General features: G+C 36.6%; 5 protein-coding genes across 5 annotated transcripts; 3 read left to right on the top strand and 2 right to left on the bottom strand.

The window, feature by feature from the left end:
- Positions 1-1,375: 1,375 nt before the first annotated feature.
- GCK72_025806 (uncharacterized protein) lies at positions 1,376-2,140 on the bottom strand (the record flags this gene model as incomplete). The annotated part of the gene is made up of 5 exons (XM_053736491.1): positions 1,376-1,461; positions 1,505-1,682; positions 1,728-1,865; positions 1,918-2,059; positions 2,103-2,140. The coding sequence occupies 5 exons, from the start codon at positions 2,138-2,140 to the stop codon at positions 1,376-1,378; spliced, it is 582 nt and encodes a 193-aa protein (XP_053580057.1).
- Positions 2,141-5,032: 2,892 nt separating this feature from the next.
- Positions 5,033-6,171, top strand: GCK72_025807 (uncharacterized protein; the record flags this gene model as incomplete). Its single annotated transcript, XM_053736492.1, has 5 exons — positions 5,033-5,113; positions 5,321-5,687; positions 5,736-5,803; positions 5,859-5,991; positions 6,035-6,171. 5 exons carry the CDS (start codon positions 5,033-5,035, stop codon positions 6,169-6,171), a joined length of 786 nt encoding a protein of 261 aa, XP_053580058.1.
- Positions 6,172-6,859: 688 nt separating this feature from the next.
- On the top strand, positions 6,860-8,774 carry GCK72_025808 (uncharacterized protein; the record flags this gene model as incomplete). The annotated part of the gene is made up of 8 exons (XM_003105470.2): positions 6,860-6,971; positions 7,020-7,265; positions 7,324-7,512; positions 7,564-7,844; positions 7,915-8,281; positions 8,330-8,397; positions 8,453-8,585; positions 8,638-8,774. 8 exons carry the CDS (start codon positions 6,860-6,862, stop codon positions 8,772-8,774), a joined length of 1,533 nt encoding a protein of 510 aa, XP_003105518.2.
- A 1,199-nt stretch (positions 8,775-9,973) lies between these two features.
- Positions 9,974-12,669, bottom strand: GCK72_025809 (uncharacterized protein; the record flags this gene model as incomplete). The annotated part of the gene is made up of 9 exons (XM_053736493.1): positions 9,974-10,117; positions 10,168-10,360; positions 10,406-10,635; positions 10,678-10,894; positions 11,191-11,456; positions 11,505-11,916; positions 11,963-12,066; positions 12,298-12,414; positions 12,643-12,669. The coding sequence occupies 9 exons, from the start codon at positions 12,667-12,669 to the stop codon at positions 9,974-9,976; spliced, it is 1,710 nt and encodes a 569-aa protein (XP_053580059.1).
- A 726-nt stretch (positions 12,670-13,395) lies between these two features.
- Positions 13,396-15,812, top strand: GCK72_025810 (uncharacterized protein; the record flags this gene model as incomplete). The annotated part of the gene is made up of 7 exons (XM_003105442.2): positions 13,396-13,458; positions 13,555-13,805; positions 13,854-14,283; positions 14,670-14,926; positions 14,978-15,194; positions 15,246-15,481; positions 15,530-15,812. The coding sequence occupies 7 exons, from the start codon at positions 13,396-13,398 to the stop codon at positions 15,810-15,812; spliced, it is 1,737 nt and encodes a 578-aa protein (XP_003105490.2).
- Positions 15,813-16,397: the final 585 nt, after the last annotated feature.

Raw genomic sequence — 16,397 nt, forward strand, 5'->3', positions numbered from 1 at the left:
TTTTTCCGGGAAAAATTTGCTTTAACTGGCACAAAATGACACGTATGGCAAAAAGTGACGGTTCTGGTGGAGAGAGTAAGAGAAAAGAGAGAAAGAGAAACGCGATGTCTCACTTCTCTATTTCTCTCTTCTCTCACAGAAGAAAAATAGAAAAAGATGCAATCGGTCATCCGACAAGCCCCACGAAACTGACGGAGATTGTTGGCAACTTCAACAAGATTAATGGCGAACGAGGAGAAACTAAGAAAAAGAGAACAGAGGAAGATAGTGAGGTATGAATGGAGAGTGACAGAGAGTGGGCAGTATTCATGTCTTGCCAGCCGCGCGCAACAATACTGAGACCTTTTGTTGTTGACCAGTGTCCTCCGACCTGTGACGAAAAAGAATCGATACATATATAAGACAAATGGAGAACACGAAGAATCTAAGAGAAAGAGGAGAGACTTCGACGGGGAAAGATGAGTGGAGAGGGACAGAGAGTGAACAGTGCGCAAGTGTTGTGTTCAGCCTACGTCATTCCGAAAGCCATTGTGTGCACCAAAACAAACGTTACTGCTTGGAAACTAGAAGAAAGCAATCTTAAAGATAGATATCTGGAAAACATAAAATAAAACATGGTAAGGCATGAACAAAAAAAAAAGATTCGTCAGTAGGTTGGTTAGAAATTCAAAAGAAGATGTAAGATTGCTTTGAGCAAGGCGTACGGATCTGGAGCCATAAAAATACATGGAATATGTTTTGGGCTTACCTTGAAGATACAAAAACTTACTAGTTCTTCCGTGGAGCTGTGGACAAGTACCTCACCAACTTTGATGAATCCCGAAGTGAAAAAATGGAAAACTTTATTTCTATAAAATAGATGAACTGGGAAAACCGAGGTGTTGTTACACTCGGTAATGAAAACGAGACTTTTATATAGCTAGAATATCGGTTTGTTGCGAAAACCTCATATAGAAACAAAAAATGCTTAGTGGTGATAGGTAATAGTAGAGGGGAGTAAAAGTTAATATAAAATAGACAGAAACCAGTTAATTGAAAAAATGTATGTTTCCAACGGTTTTGTAGCTTTGGAATGCCTAGTTGTGACGTTTTTTATATTAGTATATAAGTGAAATCGAGCAGTCTGAAAACACGTTTAGTTTGAACTGAAATGACATCTGCTGGATGTTTTAAGTACCTATTTATTTATTAAGAAACTGGAGAACTTTATTTCAAATTATGATAACCAATAGTGAAAAAAACCAAAGGCACTTGAATTAGACAAAATTTATTATCGATTCGACTTAAATATATGTAAAGACTACAAGAATTCTGAAAGACGCATAAGAGATAATTTTCGGAAGTTAGTGATAAATTTAATGTGAGATGAGCCTTGCTAGTCCGGCACCGTGCTGCTTGGAACTCTTGGTGCCTTATCTGGCGGAGGAGATGTGAACAACAACAGTACTTTTATGACTACCTCTGAAACAAAAATTCTTGACAAGGTCTAAAGAGGATATCGTACTTATTATAGCCTTCCGGTATGTCTTGATTATGAACATGCTCGGAAGAGGATCTATCGCAGTGTACAATGAAATCGTAGCAGATATACAACTACTGGCATATGGAATGTTGATACCAAATATCGGGAGCGCAAAAACAAAAAACAGTGGGAGATACATCAAAACCGATGGGATAAGAGTCTGTAAATTAGAAATAGTTATGAAAACTCCTGGAGATTCGGGTACCTGAATGACTAAAGCATTGAAAAGTTGGTGTTGTAAAGTCTTAGCAGCTTTGGATTGCGTCTGTGTTACAGCCAAGGCTCTAGAGATGCTTCTGTAGCAATTTATACCACAGTAGCCAACACAAAACATGGAGGTGAACTGAAACATGATGTTTTATTAATGATATTCTTTTAATTGGTCAATTACTTACCGACATGAACCAAACATTTGACATTGTTGCGAGAGCTTGCCAGTGTGGATGAAGACTACCGTTTTCGTCAGGTAGGTAAAAAAATATAACCATAGTGGATATATCTTCAATATCATAACCAAAATCCGTCTGGATTGCTGTCCTGAAACCATTTTCATATTTATGTGACCCCTTTGTTGACTAACTTCAAGTATGCATCTGTATAGTCATCATAATGGAACATTATCCCACTGATAACACCCCACCAACAACCATAAATTACTGGTATCAAGAAAATAATAATTACTCGTTTCCCTGACAAATATCTTTCGCGGAAGCTGTTATTCAAAGTTCCGTAGCGATAGACGAAGTGAACGCCAAAACATGCCAAGGAGAATGTGAAACAACCACAATAGATTAGTACTATGTAGAAACTAATTTCTCTGTTGAAAATTGAGTTTTTACAATTACGGAACACTGTGAATGCAGATCCATAAGAGTACACAATGGGTTCTGTAGCAGCGTCCCAGAGAGAGTAATATAAATCAAACGCTGATATATAAATCATAAGATACTTGTATGCTCCAAGAGATTTTGGTGAGCGAAAAAAGACGAGTACGATGAGAATGATATTGAAAATTGTAGAACATCCGGAGCAAAAATACTTGAAGTAGTTCAAGATATCTCTCCAGAAAACGTGTTCGGTCATCATAGATCTCTTTGAATTGAAGAAAATTGTTTTATGATTATATCTGAGTTTTATAGTACTGCGTGGTGAGTCTCAAGGGGATCCGTTGTATAGTCAGAAACAGACAATAACAAGAAGTCCTGTCTGGAACTCTTATACGTTGGAACGTGACACGTCACAAAATTGGAATATAAAAGAAGATATTCTTTTGAAGTTTGTTGAATAGTCAGTAATTCATTCATTCAGTACACACAGACGCAGCATGGAAATCAATAGAGAGGAACTAAGAACGGTTCTGTGAAGACAAATCTTCAAATTATACATAATTAACTTGTTGTTTTCTGATTCTCATGTCAAAATACAAAGTTGAGTAGTGAAAATAGTAAGTCTTATAGCAGCCAAAATTTAAAAACAAAGATTCTACAGTACCGCTCAAATGGTTATCAAATTTGGCCATTTTCTGTTGAAAACTTGTATGGGGTAAACGGAGCAAAAATACAATGTCAATTTTTGTTATGGACCATTTTTTGTAGAGACGCTATCTTGAAAGTTACAGGTTGTCAAAGTAAAAACTCTGAAAAATATTCACTGAAATTAGTCGGTTTCAGGGAAAAATAATTTTGACAACCTGTAACTTCAATGGTAGTCCCCGTACGAAAAAATGGTCAACTACAAAAACGATTTTCTATTTTTGCTCTTTTCTACCCATTTAGAATAAATATTGTCGAACAATTAGGTGACACCGAAATACCCTGTCAAAGTGAGTCATTTTGCACTGAAAACAGCCAAAGTTGAAAACCATTTGAGCGGTACTGTATACTATTACAGTTCTAGTCATTAAATCATCTCTCCATGTACAATGGTTCATTAAAAGTTTGTTACATTTTTCTTTCCCATTCTCCCACTGTTGTTCTTTAACCAATCCCTCACAGACATATTCCAGACTAATCGGACAAGTATTACTTCAATAGGAAAATGTTCTGAAACCAATCAAATTCCTAACCTTTTTATGTTATACCATGTGCACATAATCACTACTTTTATTTGACAAATAGCAGGTTGAATTGTCAGTAATTTATTAGTTCGGTACACTCAGGCGCAGCGTTGAAATCAGAGAAAAGAAACAAAGAACGGTTCTGTGGAGATGAGGCTTCAAATTATACATATTTAACTCGTTATTTTCCGATTAGACGTCTCGCGTCAAAATACAAAACTGGGTAGTGGATATAGGGAAAATCCGATGGCAGCCATAGTCATGAAGATATTTTGTCCCTGTTCAGTGTTCTATTAAAAGTTATTTTTCATTCTTCCAGTTTCAATAGCATTTCTTCATATAGCTCTTCCAGCTACGACTCACAGACATATATTCCAGACGAATCGGACAACTATTAGAACAAAAAATGCTCTAAAACCAATCAAATTCATAACCTTCTCATGTGATATCATGTGCACATAATCACCACTTTCATTTCACAAATAACACGTTGTTCAGAGAAGTCGATCGTTCAACAACAAGACTTCTCACATCAAATCGAACTGTCTCATGACTTGCTTACTGCTTCTTACTCTTTTCTTTTTGATTCATCCGATTTATACAGTTTTCACCTACAATGCAACAGATGATATGGCACTTCTGTTTGAAACAACTGACTACTGCGGTACAGTTCTATGGTGGAAATAATTATTTTAATGTTTCAAACTATTTAGACTCCCAATGTAGGTTTAATGCAAGTGAAGTTTCATTGGATACTATTAACCTATGGCCGGTGGATTGTACTGACGTTTGCGCAATTTTGAAGTTTACATCAAGTTCGAACAATATACCCTATGAGAAATTGAAGAGTACATTCCTAAATTTGAAGTCAATAATAGGAGTGTTGAGAGTAGAGAACACTACAATGACAAACCTTTCGTTTTTGGGTAACTTGACTTTCCTTTATAACATCAATAAAAGTGAGTTGGATATTTCGTGACATGTAAGTTGGATATTTACTAACAGCTGTTATTTCAGATGTGTTATCCATTTCTAACAATCCTAAACTTACTGACGTCAGTGTTTTGTTTACCATGGGGAACTCACATCTCAACTATCCCGTACAATATATGAACAACCCAAAGTTAGATGTCTCCCCACTATGTGTGGGAAATGGCTTTTTGAACTTTATTAGATTATATATTGTGAATAACATGAAAGATTGTGGTAGGTACTTTCAAGAAAAAAGTCGTTCACTAAAGTAATAATGTTGCAGGATGTACCGTAACTATTATCAATATCGCGAACGTAGTCGACTTCAAGAATTGTACCTCAATATTTGGGCCCACTGAAATCTCGAATGCAACAGATGCCTCAAAGTTGTCAGCTCTTTCAAATGTCAGAAACATCACTGGACCGATATCTATAAAGAACACCAATTTTCAAAACCTCTCTTTTTTTCAAAAGTAGAACGTATGAAAGGAGACGAGAATGTTGTAAATCTTGATATTCATGACAACCCAAATATGACTCGCTTGGGATTGGATTCATTGTTGGTAAGTTATAAGGAAGAGTATGCCACTTTGGAGGTATTTCCAACCATAAGACCTGTATTCAGTAATTTTCTTACTTAGCTGCATTTTTGTAGTTTTTTTTTTCGTTCAAGAACTATTTGTGATTATAACTTCAAATTAAACCAATCTTGTCACCGGCCGGCCCGATTTTTGACAAGTTTGAATTAAACTGTTTTCCACACATTTCAGTTGCTGCATAGTGTCGAAGCCTGGTTTCGTGTGAATATACAGAACGTCCACCCTGATTTCTGTCTAACCATTGAAGAAATGCAGGTGTTTACCACATTCAACACGAAATACGTCAAACTAGAAGCCAAGTACTGTAATATTACGACTAGAAAAGATGGACAAAAGACTTGTGTGTTTGAAAGTATGAGTGCACTGACGAATGATTGTGTACATATAATGGGAAATGTGATTGTTTCTACTGGAGATGAAGAATACACTGGAAAGCTGTCGATAGTCACAAATATTTATGGTAGCTTATCAATAACCAACACAACGTTAAAGAATTTAGAGTTTTTGGGAAATTTAACAAACGTTGCTGTACTAAACGGTGAAAGTTACACCCTATAATTCATGTTTGAACAGATTAAATGTTTAGATACAAGTCCAGCAATACTACTTGATTCCAACCCAGACCTTTCTGATATTTACTTGCTCAGCATGAGGGTAAGTCAATGATTGTGGTTTTCATCATATAGTACAAAGTATAAACTTTTTTCAGTTCCCATACACTCCTGGTCCAAATGCAGTAGTAGTACAAAATAATGCACCAAACATCTTCGTAAGCCCATATCAATGCGAAAATTATCAAAACACTGTCGGAGCCTATGTTCTTTATAATGGAAAAGGATGTGGTAAGAGTGTTAAATTATTACTCACATGTTTCTGTATTTTTAGATTGGGTACTAAGCGATGGGGATTATACAGAAATTGACACTGGAGGGGCGCCTGGAATATCTGAAAAAACGGCGACTCGGAATTGTGGAGTTTATTGGATTTTAATTTGTGCCTTCCTCTTTTTTGTCAACATTTGAATAACAAATAAACATTTTTTGTGATATCGGGTTTTTTGTCGGAGTTGAAACAATATTAACCATAGATACAGCCAAAACAGCCTAGTTGATAATCAGTGTAATTCGGCGTCATCTCATTGTCCGACGAATTTTATTTTGTATTGGTAGGACAGAGCAAGAATATCACATAATTGAATTAGCGAAATTTTGGAGCTTTTACTTTGACAACGTGTAACTGTCAAGATAGTGTCTCTACAAAAAAATGGTTTACTGCAAAAATGATGTTCTATTTTTGCTCTGTTCACCACATACAAAATACAATTTGTCGGACAATCAGGTGATACTGTAAAACACTGTCAAAATTGGTAATTTTCCACTGAAATAATGCAAAATTGACAATGTTTTGAGCGGTAATGTATTCTGTCTCTGTTTAGTGTTTTATTATAAGTTTCTCACATTGTCTTCTTTTTCCATTCTCTTGGCGTCAATAGCAATCTTCTCCCAGCAGTGACTCACGGACATATTCCAGACTAATCGGACTAGTATTACTTAAATAGAACACAATTTTTTCCTAAAACCAATCAAATTCATAAACTTTTCATGTGATATCATGTGCACATAATCACCACCTTCATTTGACAAATAACACGTTGTTCAGAGAAGTCGATCGTTCAACGACAAGACTTCTCACATCAAATCGAACTGTCTCATGACTTGCTTACTGCTTCTTACTCTTTTCGTTTTTATCACTCCGATTTATACAGTTTTCACCTACAATGCAACAGATGATATGGCACTTTTGTTTGAAACAACTGGCTGCGGTACTGTTCTATGGTGGAAATAATTATTTTAATGTTTCCAAAATTCAGACTCTCAATGTGGGTTCAATGCAAGTGAATTTTCATTGGATACCATCGACTTATGGCCGGTGAATTGTTCTACCGTTTGCGCAATTTTGAAGTTTACATCAAGTTCGAATAATATACCCTTTGAGAAACTGAAGAGCACATTTCAAAATTTGAATTCACTAAGAGGTGTTTTGCGAATTGAGAACACTACATTGACAAACTTTTCGTTTTTCGGAAACATTACTCTCATTTCCAACATCAATAAAAGTGAGTTGGATATTTTGTGAGATGTAAGTTGGATATTTACTAACAGCTGGTATTTCAGATGTGTTATCCATTTCTAACAATCCTAAACTTACTGACATTAGTGTTCTGTTTACTATAACAAACATATATATCAACTATCCCGTGCAAATTATGAACAACCCAAAGTTAGATGTCTTCCCACTATGTGTGGGAGAGAACTTCCTTGATTTTGATAGATTTTACATTGTAAATAACATGAAAGATTGTGGTAGGCACACTTTCATGGACAAAGCTGTTCGCTAGAGTAATAATGTTGCAGGGTGTACCGGAAGTATTATCAATAACGCAAACATATTTGCATACAAAAATTGTACCTCAATATTTGGGCCCACTGAAATCTCGAATGCAACAGATGCTTCAATGTTCTCAGCTCTTTCAGATGTCAGAAACATCACTGGACCGATATCTATAAAGAACACCAATTTTCAAAACCTCTCATTCTTCTCAAAAATGGAACGTATGAAAGGAGATGATAGTATAGTGAATCTTGATATTCATAGCAACCCCAACATGACTCGATTGGGATTTGAGTCATTAATGGTAAGTTATAAGGAAGAGTTAGTAATTCTCTTATCCAGCTAAACTTCTCATTTCCAATTATTGATTTCAGGACCTATATAATATCGAAGACTGGTTTCGTGTGAATATTCAGGACGTCCACCCAGATTTCTGTCTAACCATGGAAGAAATGCAGACGTTCACCACATTCAACACGAAATACGTCAAACTTGAAGCCAAGTACTGTAATATTACAACTAGAAAAGATGGACAAAAGACTTGTCGGTTTGAAAGTATGAGTGCACTGGCTAACGATTGTGTACACATAATGGGAAATGTGGTTGTTTCTTCTGGAGATGAACACCACACTGGAAAGCTGTCAAAGGTCATAAGAATCTATGGTAGCTTATCGATAACCAACACAACGTTGAAGAATTTAGAGTTTTTGGGAAATTTAATAAATGTTGCTGTACTGAACGGTAAAAGTAAAACCCTAGATTAAATGTTTGAACACATTAAATGTTTAGATACAAGTCCAGCGATACTACTTGATTCCAACCCGGACCTTTTTGATATTTCCTTGCTCAGCATGAGAGTAAGTCGATGATTGTGGTTTTCAGCATATAGTACACAATATAAACTTTTTTCAGTTCCCATACACTTCTGGTCCAAATGCAGTAGTAGTACAAAATAATGCACCAAACATTTTCCCAAACCCATATCAATGCCATAATTATCAAAACGCTGTCGGAGCCTATGTTCTTTATAATAGAGCAGAATGTGGTGAGTGTGTGGATTTATAAATCAAAACACACATATATTTTGCAAATTTTAGATTGGGTACTAAGCGATGGAGATTATACAGAAATTGACACTGGAGGTTCATCTCAATTTTCCGAGAAGAAGGCACATCAAAATTGTGGAGTTTTTGCGATTTTGATTTGTGCTCTGCTCTCTTTTGTAAACATTTGAAGTTTTGTGATTTCGGTTAGGTACTTTCGACTACGGGGAGTCCATTTCTGCAGTCCAAACCTGTGAAATGTTTGTGAAAATCAATTTATAAGATTTCGAACTTTTCATATAGTTAATCCTTTTCACAAGGAGTTCCGAAGCAGCGTATGTGCATACGATTTGGAATCTCATGTGAAAAAACTTAACCGTATTAAAATTTGAGAGCTTTTGACTTAGCTTGTAGAGCCATTTAGCCGACTTTGATAGCAGAGATGGGCTCCCCGGAGTCAAAAGCAACTATAAACAAACTTATAGATCGTTTGATAGCCGCGTTCCCAAAGACTTTCTTTGTCAATCATCTGAAACCGAATGCTCATTCCGTTGTCACTATCTTTACTCGTCTGTCACTCCGTAGATGCAGACACCAATAACCACATCGGCGCACTTTCATCTGACAACATATTTTGCATGTGACTGCCCACGCATTCGTCTTTTTTTCTTCTTTTTCTAAATTTCATTTGCCAAACGATCCCTCTTGTTTTCCTTTTCATTCCTCCGCAGAATTACACATTAGGTTGGAAACAAACATATATAATTGATGTATAGGACACTCTCCTCATATTAGTCCAATAAGCCATGTGCTTTTTTCAAAACATGTTCCATTTTGAATAAACATCCATTGTGAGGTTAGTGTCACACACTTGAAAAAAATCAGAAAAACTTCAAAAACAAGCAATATTTTATTTATCAAAATATCATGTCGTCATCAATATGTATTTCACATTATAAAATTTTTTAAAATATGCAAAAATATGAAGATCAGGCAATCTGGAGATGTTTAAATCAAAACAGAGTATCGCACTGGAAGTTATCACCAAAGTTAATGCAGACTATACGCTAGTGAAATGTGCGGCGACAAAAATGATTGGAAGGAAAAGAGATTCTATGACAGCAGAAATGACTCGACGACAAAAAAGCGATGATGGAAAGAACTGACAGAAATGTGGTTGAATTCAATGATACAAAAATGAAATAGAGGTTTGGGATGGAAAATTATGACTATGAAAATACAAATAAAGGCAGCCGATGAAATAATTGCTATTGATTTGTTTTCACGGCAACTTATTTCAACAGCTCCAGTTAATAAAAACACTTACATCGATTGTGAAATAATTAAAAATATGATTAAATTCTTTTAAAATTTGACAAATAGAAATTTTTCACTTCTTCTTGTTATTCTTCTTCTTCTCCGCGTCACTAGCATTTAATAGCTCCAGCACCTGCCCTCGGAGTTTGTAACTTTCTTTTTTGAGTTTGTCGTAATCATCATCTACCGTATGCATTGTGAGTGTTACAATATTGAGCTGAAACAAGAAGTTTTTAACTTGGTTTTGAAAACTTGCGATTGGCTTACCAGTTCTGTAAGAATGTCGCTCTTGACTTCCTCACGAATTATAGTTCTCATCTTTTGGCGGAGTTCTTCAACTTGCTTTTTCTCCTCAAATCTGTTATGCTGCATCAATTCAGCTTTCCAGTAGATTTCAGACATTTTGGACATCGAGTCGATGACATACGAGACAAATGCTTGGTAGTAGTCTTTTGCACCCCTGTTATTTTTTATTTGGGAATATTTTCACTTGGTTCAAACTTACTTGATGGACGGTGGAGAAATGGAATATTCTTTCACAGCGTTATGAATGTTATAATTGATTCGAATGATGTCATCTGCTATGCTCCCATCGATTGGAACGAAATAGTCTTGAGAAGTGAGCTCCGGAGGGTCTTCCATGTTTTCCACCTCTTTATCCAATTGTTTAACCTTCCACATTTCAGTTGCCTGGTCAGCGAGGCGACCGATGAGACTATCAGAGTCAGTGGCAATCTGAAAATGCAAATATATGAAATTCTTCAAAATAAAACTAACCTTTTGAAACAACGTAGCGAAATTTTGATACTTTGTGTACAGCTCATATGTCTTTGGGTCTCTGATCTCTTTTCCTTTTTTGTTGAGTTTAGGTTTGAACCTGGTAACCATACTTTGAGCAGATTTGGTGTCTTCGTCAATCCCTTTTTTGAAAACTCGTATGAGGTTTGTCAATGCGAGTATGTTTTCTGTCATTTTTGATGCAACTTGATTATCACTATAAAAAAATAATAAATTATTGTAATTTTATTTTGCAGGGAAGCGGCTTTCAAGCGATCTATACATTTGGTTATAAACACTTTCGATTACATGAAATCCATTTCTGTCGTCAAAATTAACCATAAGAATCGTTTGAGAGCTCATAACTCGGCTCACAAAGAAATTTAGCCAAATCCGATGGCAGAAATGGACTCAGCGTAGTCGAAAGTACATATGACCACGTTCATAGATTCTTTGAAAGCAGCATCTTCAAAGACTTCCGCCGTGCATCTTCCTTTGAAAAAAAAAACTCACATTTTGTCTGGTCTGTTCTTTTCTGCAGTGTTTACATGACCCTCAATAAATATGAGCTCTTTCCTTGTTAAGAAATAGGCTTGAGCCTCTTTCTTGAGCCTTGCTTCCAAAGAGTTAATGATACCGTCGATATCAAGTTCCTCGATCCGTTCTGCTAGTTTATTACGGTACTTCAAAATCTCTCCCTTATCTTTTGCCTGGATTTCTTCAACTGTTGGAACAGAAATTTTCTTATCATCAAGTGTTACTTGTGGTGTTGGTGGAGACTGAAAACAGAAAATTTGGTTTTTAAAGTTATTGAAAACGACAATTACCTCTCCCGCATCTTCCTCCGGTTTTGCATTCAACAGTAGATTGACACAACCTATTTTGTTGAATAAAAGGTAGACACCAAGAGTTTGCGTGCCGCCCAGTTTATTTTGAACAATTTTATCGCAAAACATGTCGTACGACGGCATGCAATTCTCATGTTCATCCTTATCCTCATTGAACCGTTTCAGGTATTCCGTCGTTGCTTCCGCCTCACTTTCGAATGTTTTGAAGAAGTAATTGGCATGCTGTTTTTTGCCAACATTGTCCTCACACTCCAACAGTAACCCTTTTCGAAGCACCCACTCAATTACAGGCTTCATGACTGGAATGTTGGCTTCGAGCAAGTCTGGCAACTTGATATTAAAGGGACATTTGACGTCTTTTAGCGCAGTAAGCAGAACTTGACACTGTTTTCTAGAAAACGACAGTTATATTATGTTTTCTCCATACAAAAACTTACCGTTTACCTTGGACATCATGATCTGGTACTTCCTCAAATTGCAATGTTTCTGCTGTCAGATGCTCGCAGTATCCCTGGAGTACACGCATTAGTCCGCATACAATCTGCAAATACTTCTCGGTTTTGTTGTTCGGCTTTTTTTGAATATTATTTTCTGCATTTTTTTCAACTTCTCGCTGGGCAAGACTTCGTTAACATTAAAAACATTTACAAAAAGAAATATCAAAACATTTATTGACGAATACCAATAGTTAGACACAAATACATATAAAAGGGACCACAAATTAAATTCATGCACACATATATAACGACACGTACTAACACTGGAAACTTACAAGATGATAACTGGTGACATTTTCGACACTTGGGGCAAAACATCCTCTTAAAATCAGTTTTTCGAATACAAGCTGTTCATCGGTTATTTCGTCCGTTTGAGCATTTGTTGAGTTTTCCTGAAAATAAATTTTATTTTCTGAATAACGTTCTTAGAGCAAAACAACTACTGCTCAATGGCTTCGGATGAATTTTTTCGCATTTCGGAGGCAATTATTACGAAAAAAACGGGTAACAAGGATTTTTTTTCAATTCCAAGTCAGTTTTCTCTTTCATTTTTTAAAAACTTTGCAACATCTTAGCAAACACTCCAATAAACATTAGAAACAGGTAAAAAAAAGACTTACCGGCGGAGCTGTCGTAAGCGATGCCATTTCGGAGTTTTCCCAACAAATGCTCTGAAAATTATTACAGTGTAATATTTAAAAATTATATGTTCAAGAAAATGTTTTAAAATTATCTATTAACTACACTTAAGCCTTCTGAAACAACGAAAAACAGCGATCATGTGGTTGTAGGCGCCATGCGCGTGATATCAGTCGTCAAGTACGCAAGCACTTGATCCTACGACAAATTGCACTCAAATTTGCTCATTACACCAAGACGCCTTCTGCCATGCATGGCGTTGCAGCGGCCTTAATGCTGAATCAATAATTGAGTTTCGTTTCAAATTCATTTCAGCTGTTTTGTCCTTTGATTTAACAATTGAGTTATCTTTTGAATTTAGGTCAGTGAACAGAAATATGTGGTATAATATACCAACAGTGGCGAAAATTATCTTGCGATGATATTTCAATGCTGTAAAAATTCCTAAAACGTTCAATTTCCCTAATTTTTTTTAAACACTTCATTTTCCGATAGTTTTCTGTCAATTCTTTGTTCTCTTGAGACGTAACTTTCTTCTCATTTACAAGTGCCGGCCGGTCTTGTCGTTCTTGCATGCACTATTGATTTTGGCCACATTTTGAGGGATGCCCGCTATTAGTTTTCCTTGAGGCAATTTTCGAATATGTGAATCTAATTACTATGAAATTCTGAATATCTTCCTGGAACTTTGACTGTGCATTTTATATTTTTCAAAATTAGTTTTACAGAACGCCATGAGCAAGCAAAAAAGCAAGAATGAGGACGAGCCTGATCCAAAAGTCGAGATGTCTGTTGAAGTAAGTGTTATACAAACCATTTTAAAGATTCCGACTATTCTAGCACAAATTTTTTCGATTTTTTACCAAAAACATTCTTAATTTGATTATTTTCAGGAAAAGCTTAGCCAAATGGTCAGACTCTTTAGTAAAATCGACACTACGGAAAGCTACGATCCGTTGAGCATCGTTCTCGGATGTCTCTCCACTGCTGGCTACCATCGTGCACGACTCATACATCTCACACCATTTGATCGAGTTATCGGAGGGATGCAACACATTCTCAAAATCCTGTGTCCAGAAGTTCACAAAGGATACGCGTGGCACTTCCAAGAAACTGCATTGCCGAAGACTGATAAAGTTAGAGCGTAAGTGACGTTGACGACACTTTCAGATTCCAAAATACAAATTTTCAGCATTGAATCAGTGCAAATACTGATGGCTCTCAAAAAGTTAGACTGTCCGCATCACTTTCTCCTTGGACATATGCTGGAGGAAAAATATGAACTCTTCGCACCGGTCGTCGATTGGTGTATCACACAGATGCATGCAGCAGCCATTGAGCACGAAAACTACGCTGAGTATTCACAGTTTTTTGGGATGGACTATGAGAGCAAAGAAGAAGCACAGAAGGCGTTCACGTTGGCTCTCCGCTTACCACATCTAACTTATCGAAATCCTAGCGCTCGTATGGAACTCTTCCATCCCACTATTATTCGTGATATAGTGGCGAACGGAAGTGTTGTACTCAATGAGTACATCCATTATGCGAAAACTGGACAACAAATATACCCAAGATGGTATTCCTCGGACCCTGCCAAGTACAAACCAGAAGATAGAAAGCCGGTGAGTGATTTTTGAGTTGTTTTTCAAAAAATTCTTTGAAGACCCGTCTTTAAAACAATCTAAAAACTTGGTTATAGGTACTTTCGACTCCCGGGAGTCCGTTTTTGCCATTGGTCACATTTACGCAATCACGCGGTTCACCTAAGCTCGTACTTTGAAAAATAAGAACATCTTTGCATATACTATTTGCCGATTTGGAATTCCATGTGAAAAGCTTAACCATATGAAAACTTTGAGAGCTCATAACTCGGCTCACACAGTCATATAGTCCGCTTTGATGGCTGAAATAAACTCCCCGGAATCGAAAGTACTTACAGTAAAAATAATTGACCGTTTGAAAGCCGCGTATTTGAAGAATTCTCGTGTTAACAACGTTGTTATTGCAGGTCCATCCTCTGGTCACCGAGCCTGATCGTGTAAAGCTTGTAGCTATCAGTAGACAGTATGCTAGAGAGATGACTCCGGAAGCCAGAAGAACAATGGACTCTCTACTTGAAATTATCGATAAGATGGACATCGCAAACATAATTCTTGATTGTGACGAACGTCTTCATGCGGAAGCAGACCGTTATTATGAGTCGTACCGGAAGCACGATGAACTACATGATGATTACAATATGCTGCAAAGACGCATTGACGAGTTGTAAGTTGTTATTGACTAAAACTATTGAGTAAAATGAAATAAGATTTTCAGTCCCTCTGGAAATCTAGACGTAATGACTAAGACGTTCAAGAACATGAACTCACGAACGGACAAAATCAAGAGCATTCTTGCTAAAGAAATTACCGCTACAAATGAAAAGATTAAAACGCTCAACGAAAAGGACGACAAAGGGTTGAATGTGAAGAATTGTCCTGCCAAGAAAGACGAAGCCGAGAAGTTGAAGTTATACTGTTCTGATATGACAATGGTAAGCACTATCAAATAAAAGACACGAAATCAAATCAGTTCTTGTTTTCAGAGAGTGGCTGATCTTTCACAAAAGAATAAACATCTTCGTGACACATATGGGAAGTGGAAGGAATTCATAATGAAACTAAGAGCGTTGCCACCGGTGAATAAGAGCAAGAAACCTGATCCTAACGTCCCGGAATTCCCGGAAATCGACAACGGAATTGCCGATAAGCTCAACGCTCTGAACAACGAGGTCGGCATCAATAGTCTTGAAAAACTCACAAGCCTTCCTCGCACCAGCGCGTGAGTTTTTAATGTGACACGTACTATATGAAAACTTATAACTTTTAGGAAAGACGATATTTTGTTGCGGGATTCTTACATGGCGTTCACTGGTGATGTTATCCTCACCCTTCAAGATTATTATTGGAAAGCAAAGTTGATGTATGATGAACGACGTGAAATGTGCAGATACAGAGACGGTTTGGCCGATCATGTTAAAGTTCTCCAGCAACGTCTTAAAAGTAAGAGGGAAGAAAGTCCATTGCTCAAAGACTTCACGGCTAGTCTCAACAAAATGAAAAATGCTCTGGAAATGAACGAAAAAGTGATGGCACCCGTTAAGACAAAGTAATCTAAAGTAATCTTTCCTAAATTTTGTTTCTTTCCCACCACTTCTTTTCCATTTTTCCAATTTTTTTGTTTTCCGCCGTAAATCTTAAAATCCATACAAACCCATTTCATAACCTATCACATTTTTTGTAAGATATATGTGAGATCTCTTTCCTATCTCTTTTCCTTTTCCTGTTTCAACGTAGCGTCACGGTTTTGCCTTCCCCCTTGCTTTTTCCACCCCTTTTTAATGATTTCACACTGACTGCGAGTCCAAACACAACCAATCCCGGATACTTTTTTTTTTGAAAACGAGATTTCTTTTTGGTTTTGCATTCTATCTAATGTCGCTTTAATTTATTCGCTTTTTTCCTGACTTTGCCCAAGAGTCCCCTATTAATGTTAAAGCGCACTATTCTGGAATAGTGCCGAGTTTTCTTTTTCAAGTTCAATTTTTATAATGCTTCGTAACTTTTTGTAATTGAATAAATCCTTTATCGGCAGATTTGTTATTCTTTGATTCTCAAACGCGCATTCCTTCAAAATAGAATGTATATCGTGTAGTTCACATTCACGAATTGCATCATCTGAACAAACCGTTGGCTTG

Source organism: Caenorhabditis remanei, chromosome X, assembly GCF_010183535.1.
Source record: "Caenorhabditis remanei strain PX506 chromosome X, whole genome shotgun sequence".
In the NCBI taxonomy this organism is placed as follows: domain Eukaryota; kingdom Metazoa; phylum Nematoda; class Chromadorea; order Rhabditida; family Rhabditidae; genus Caenorhabditis; species Caenorhabditis remanei.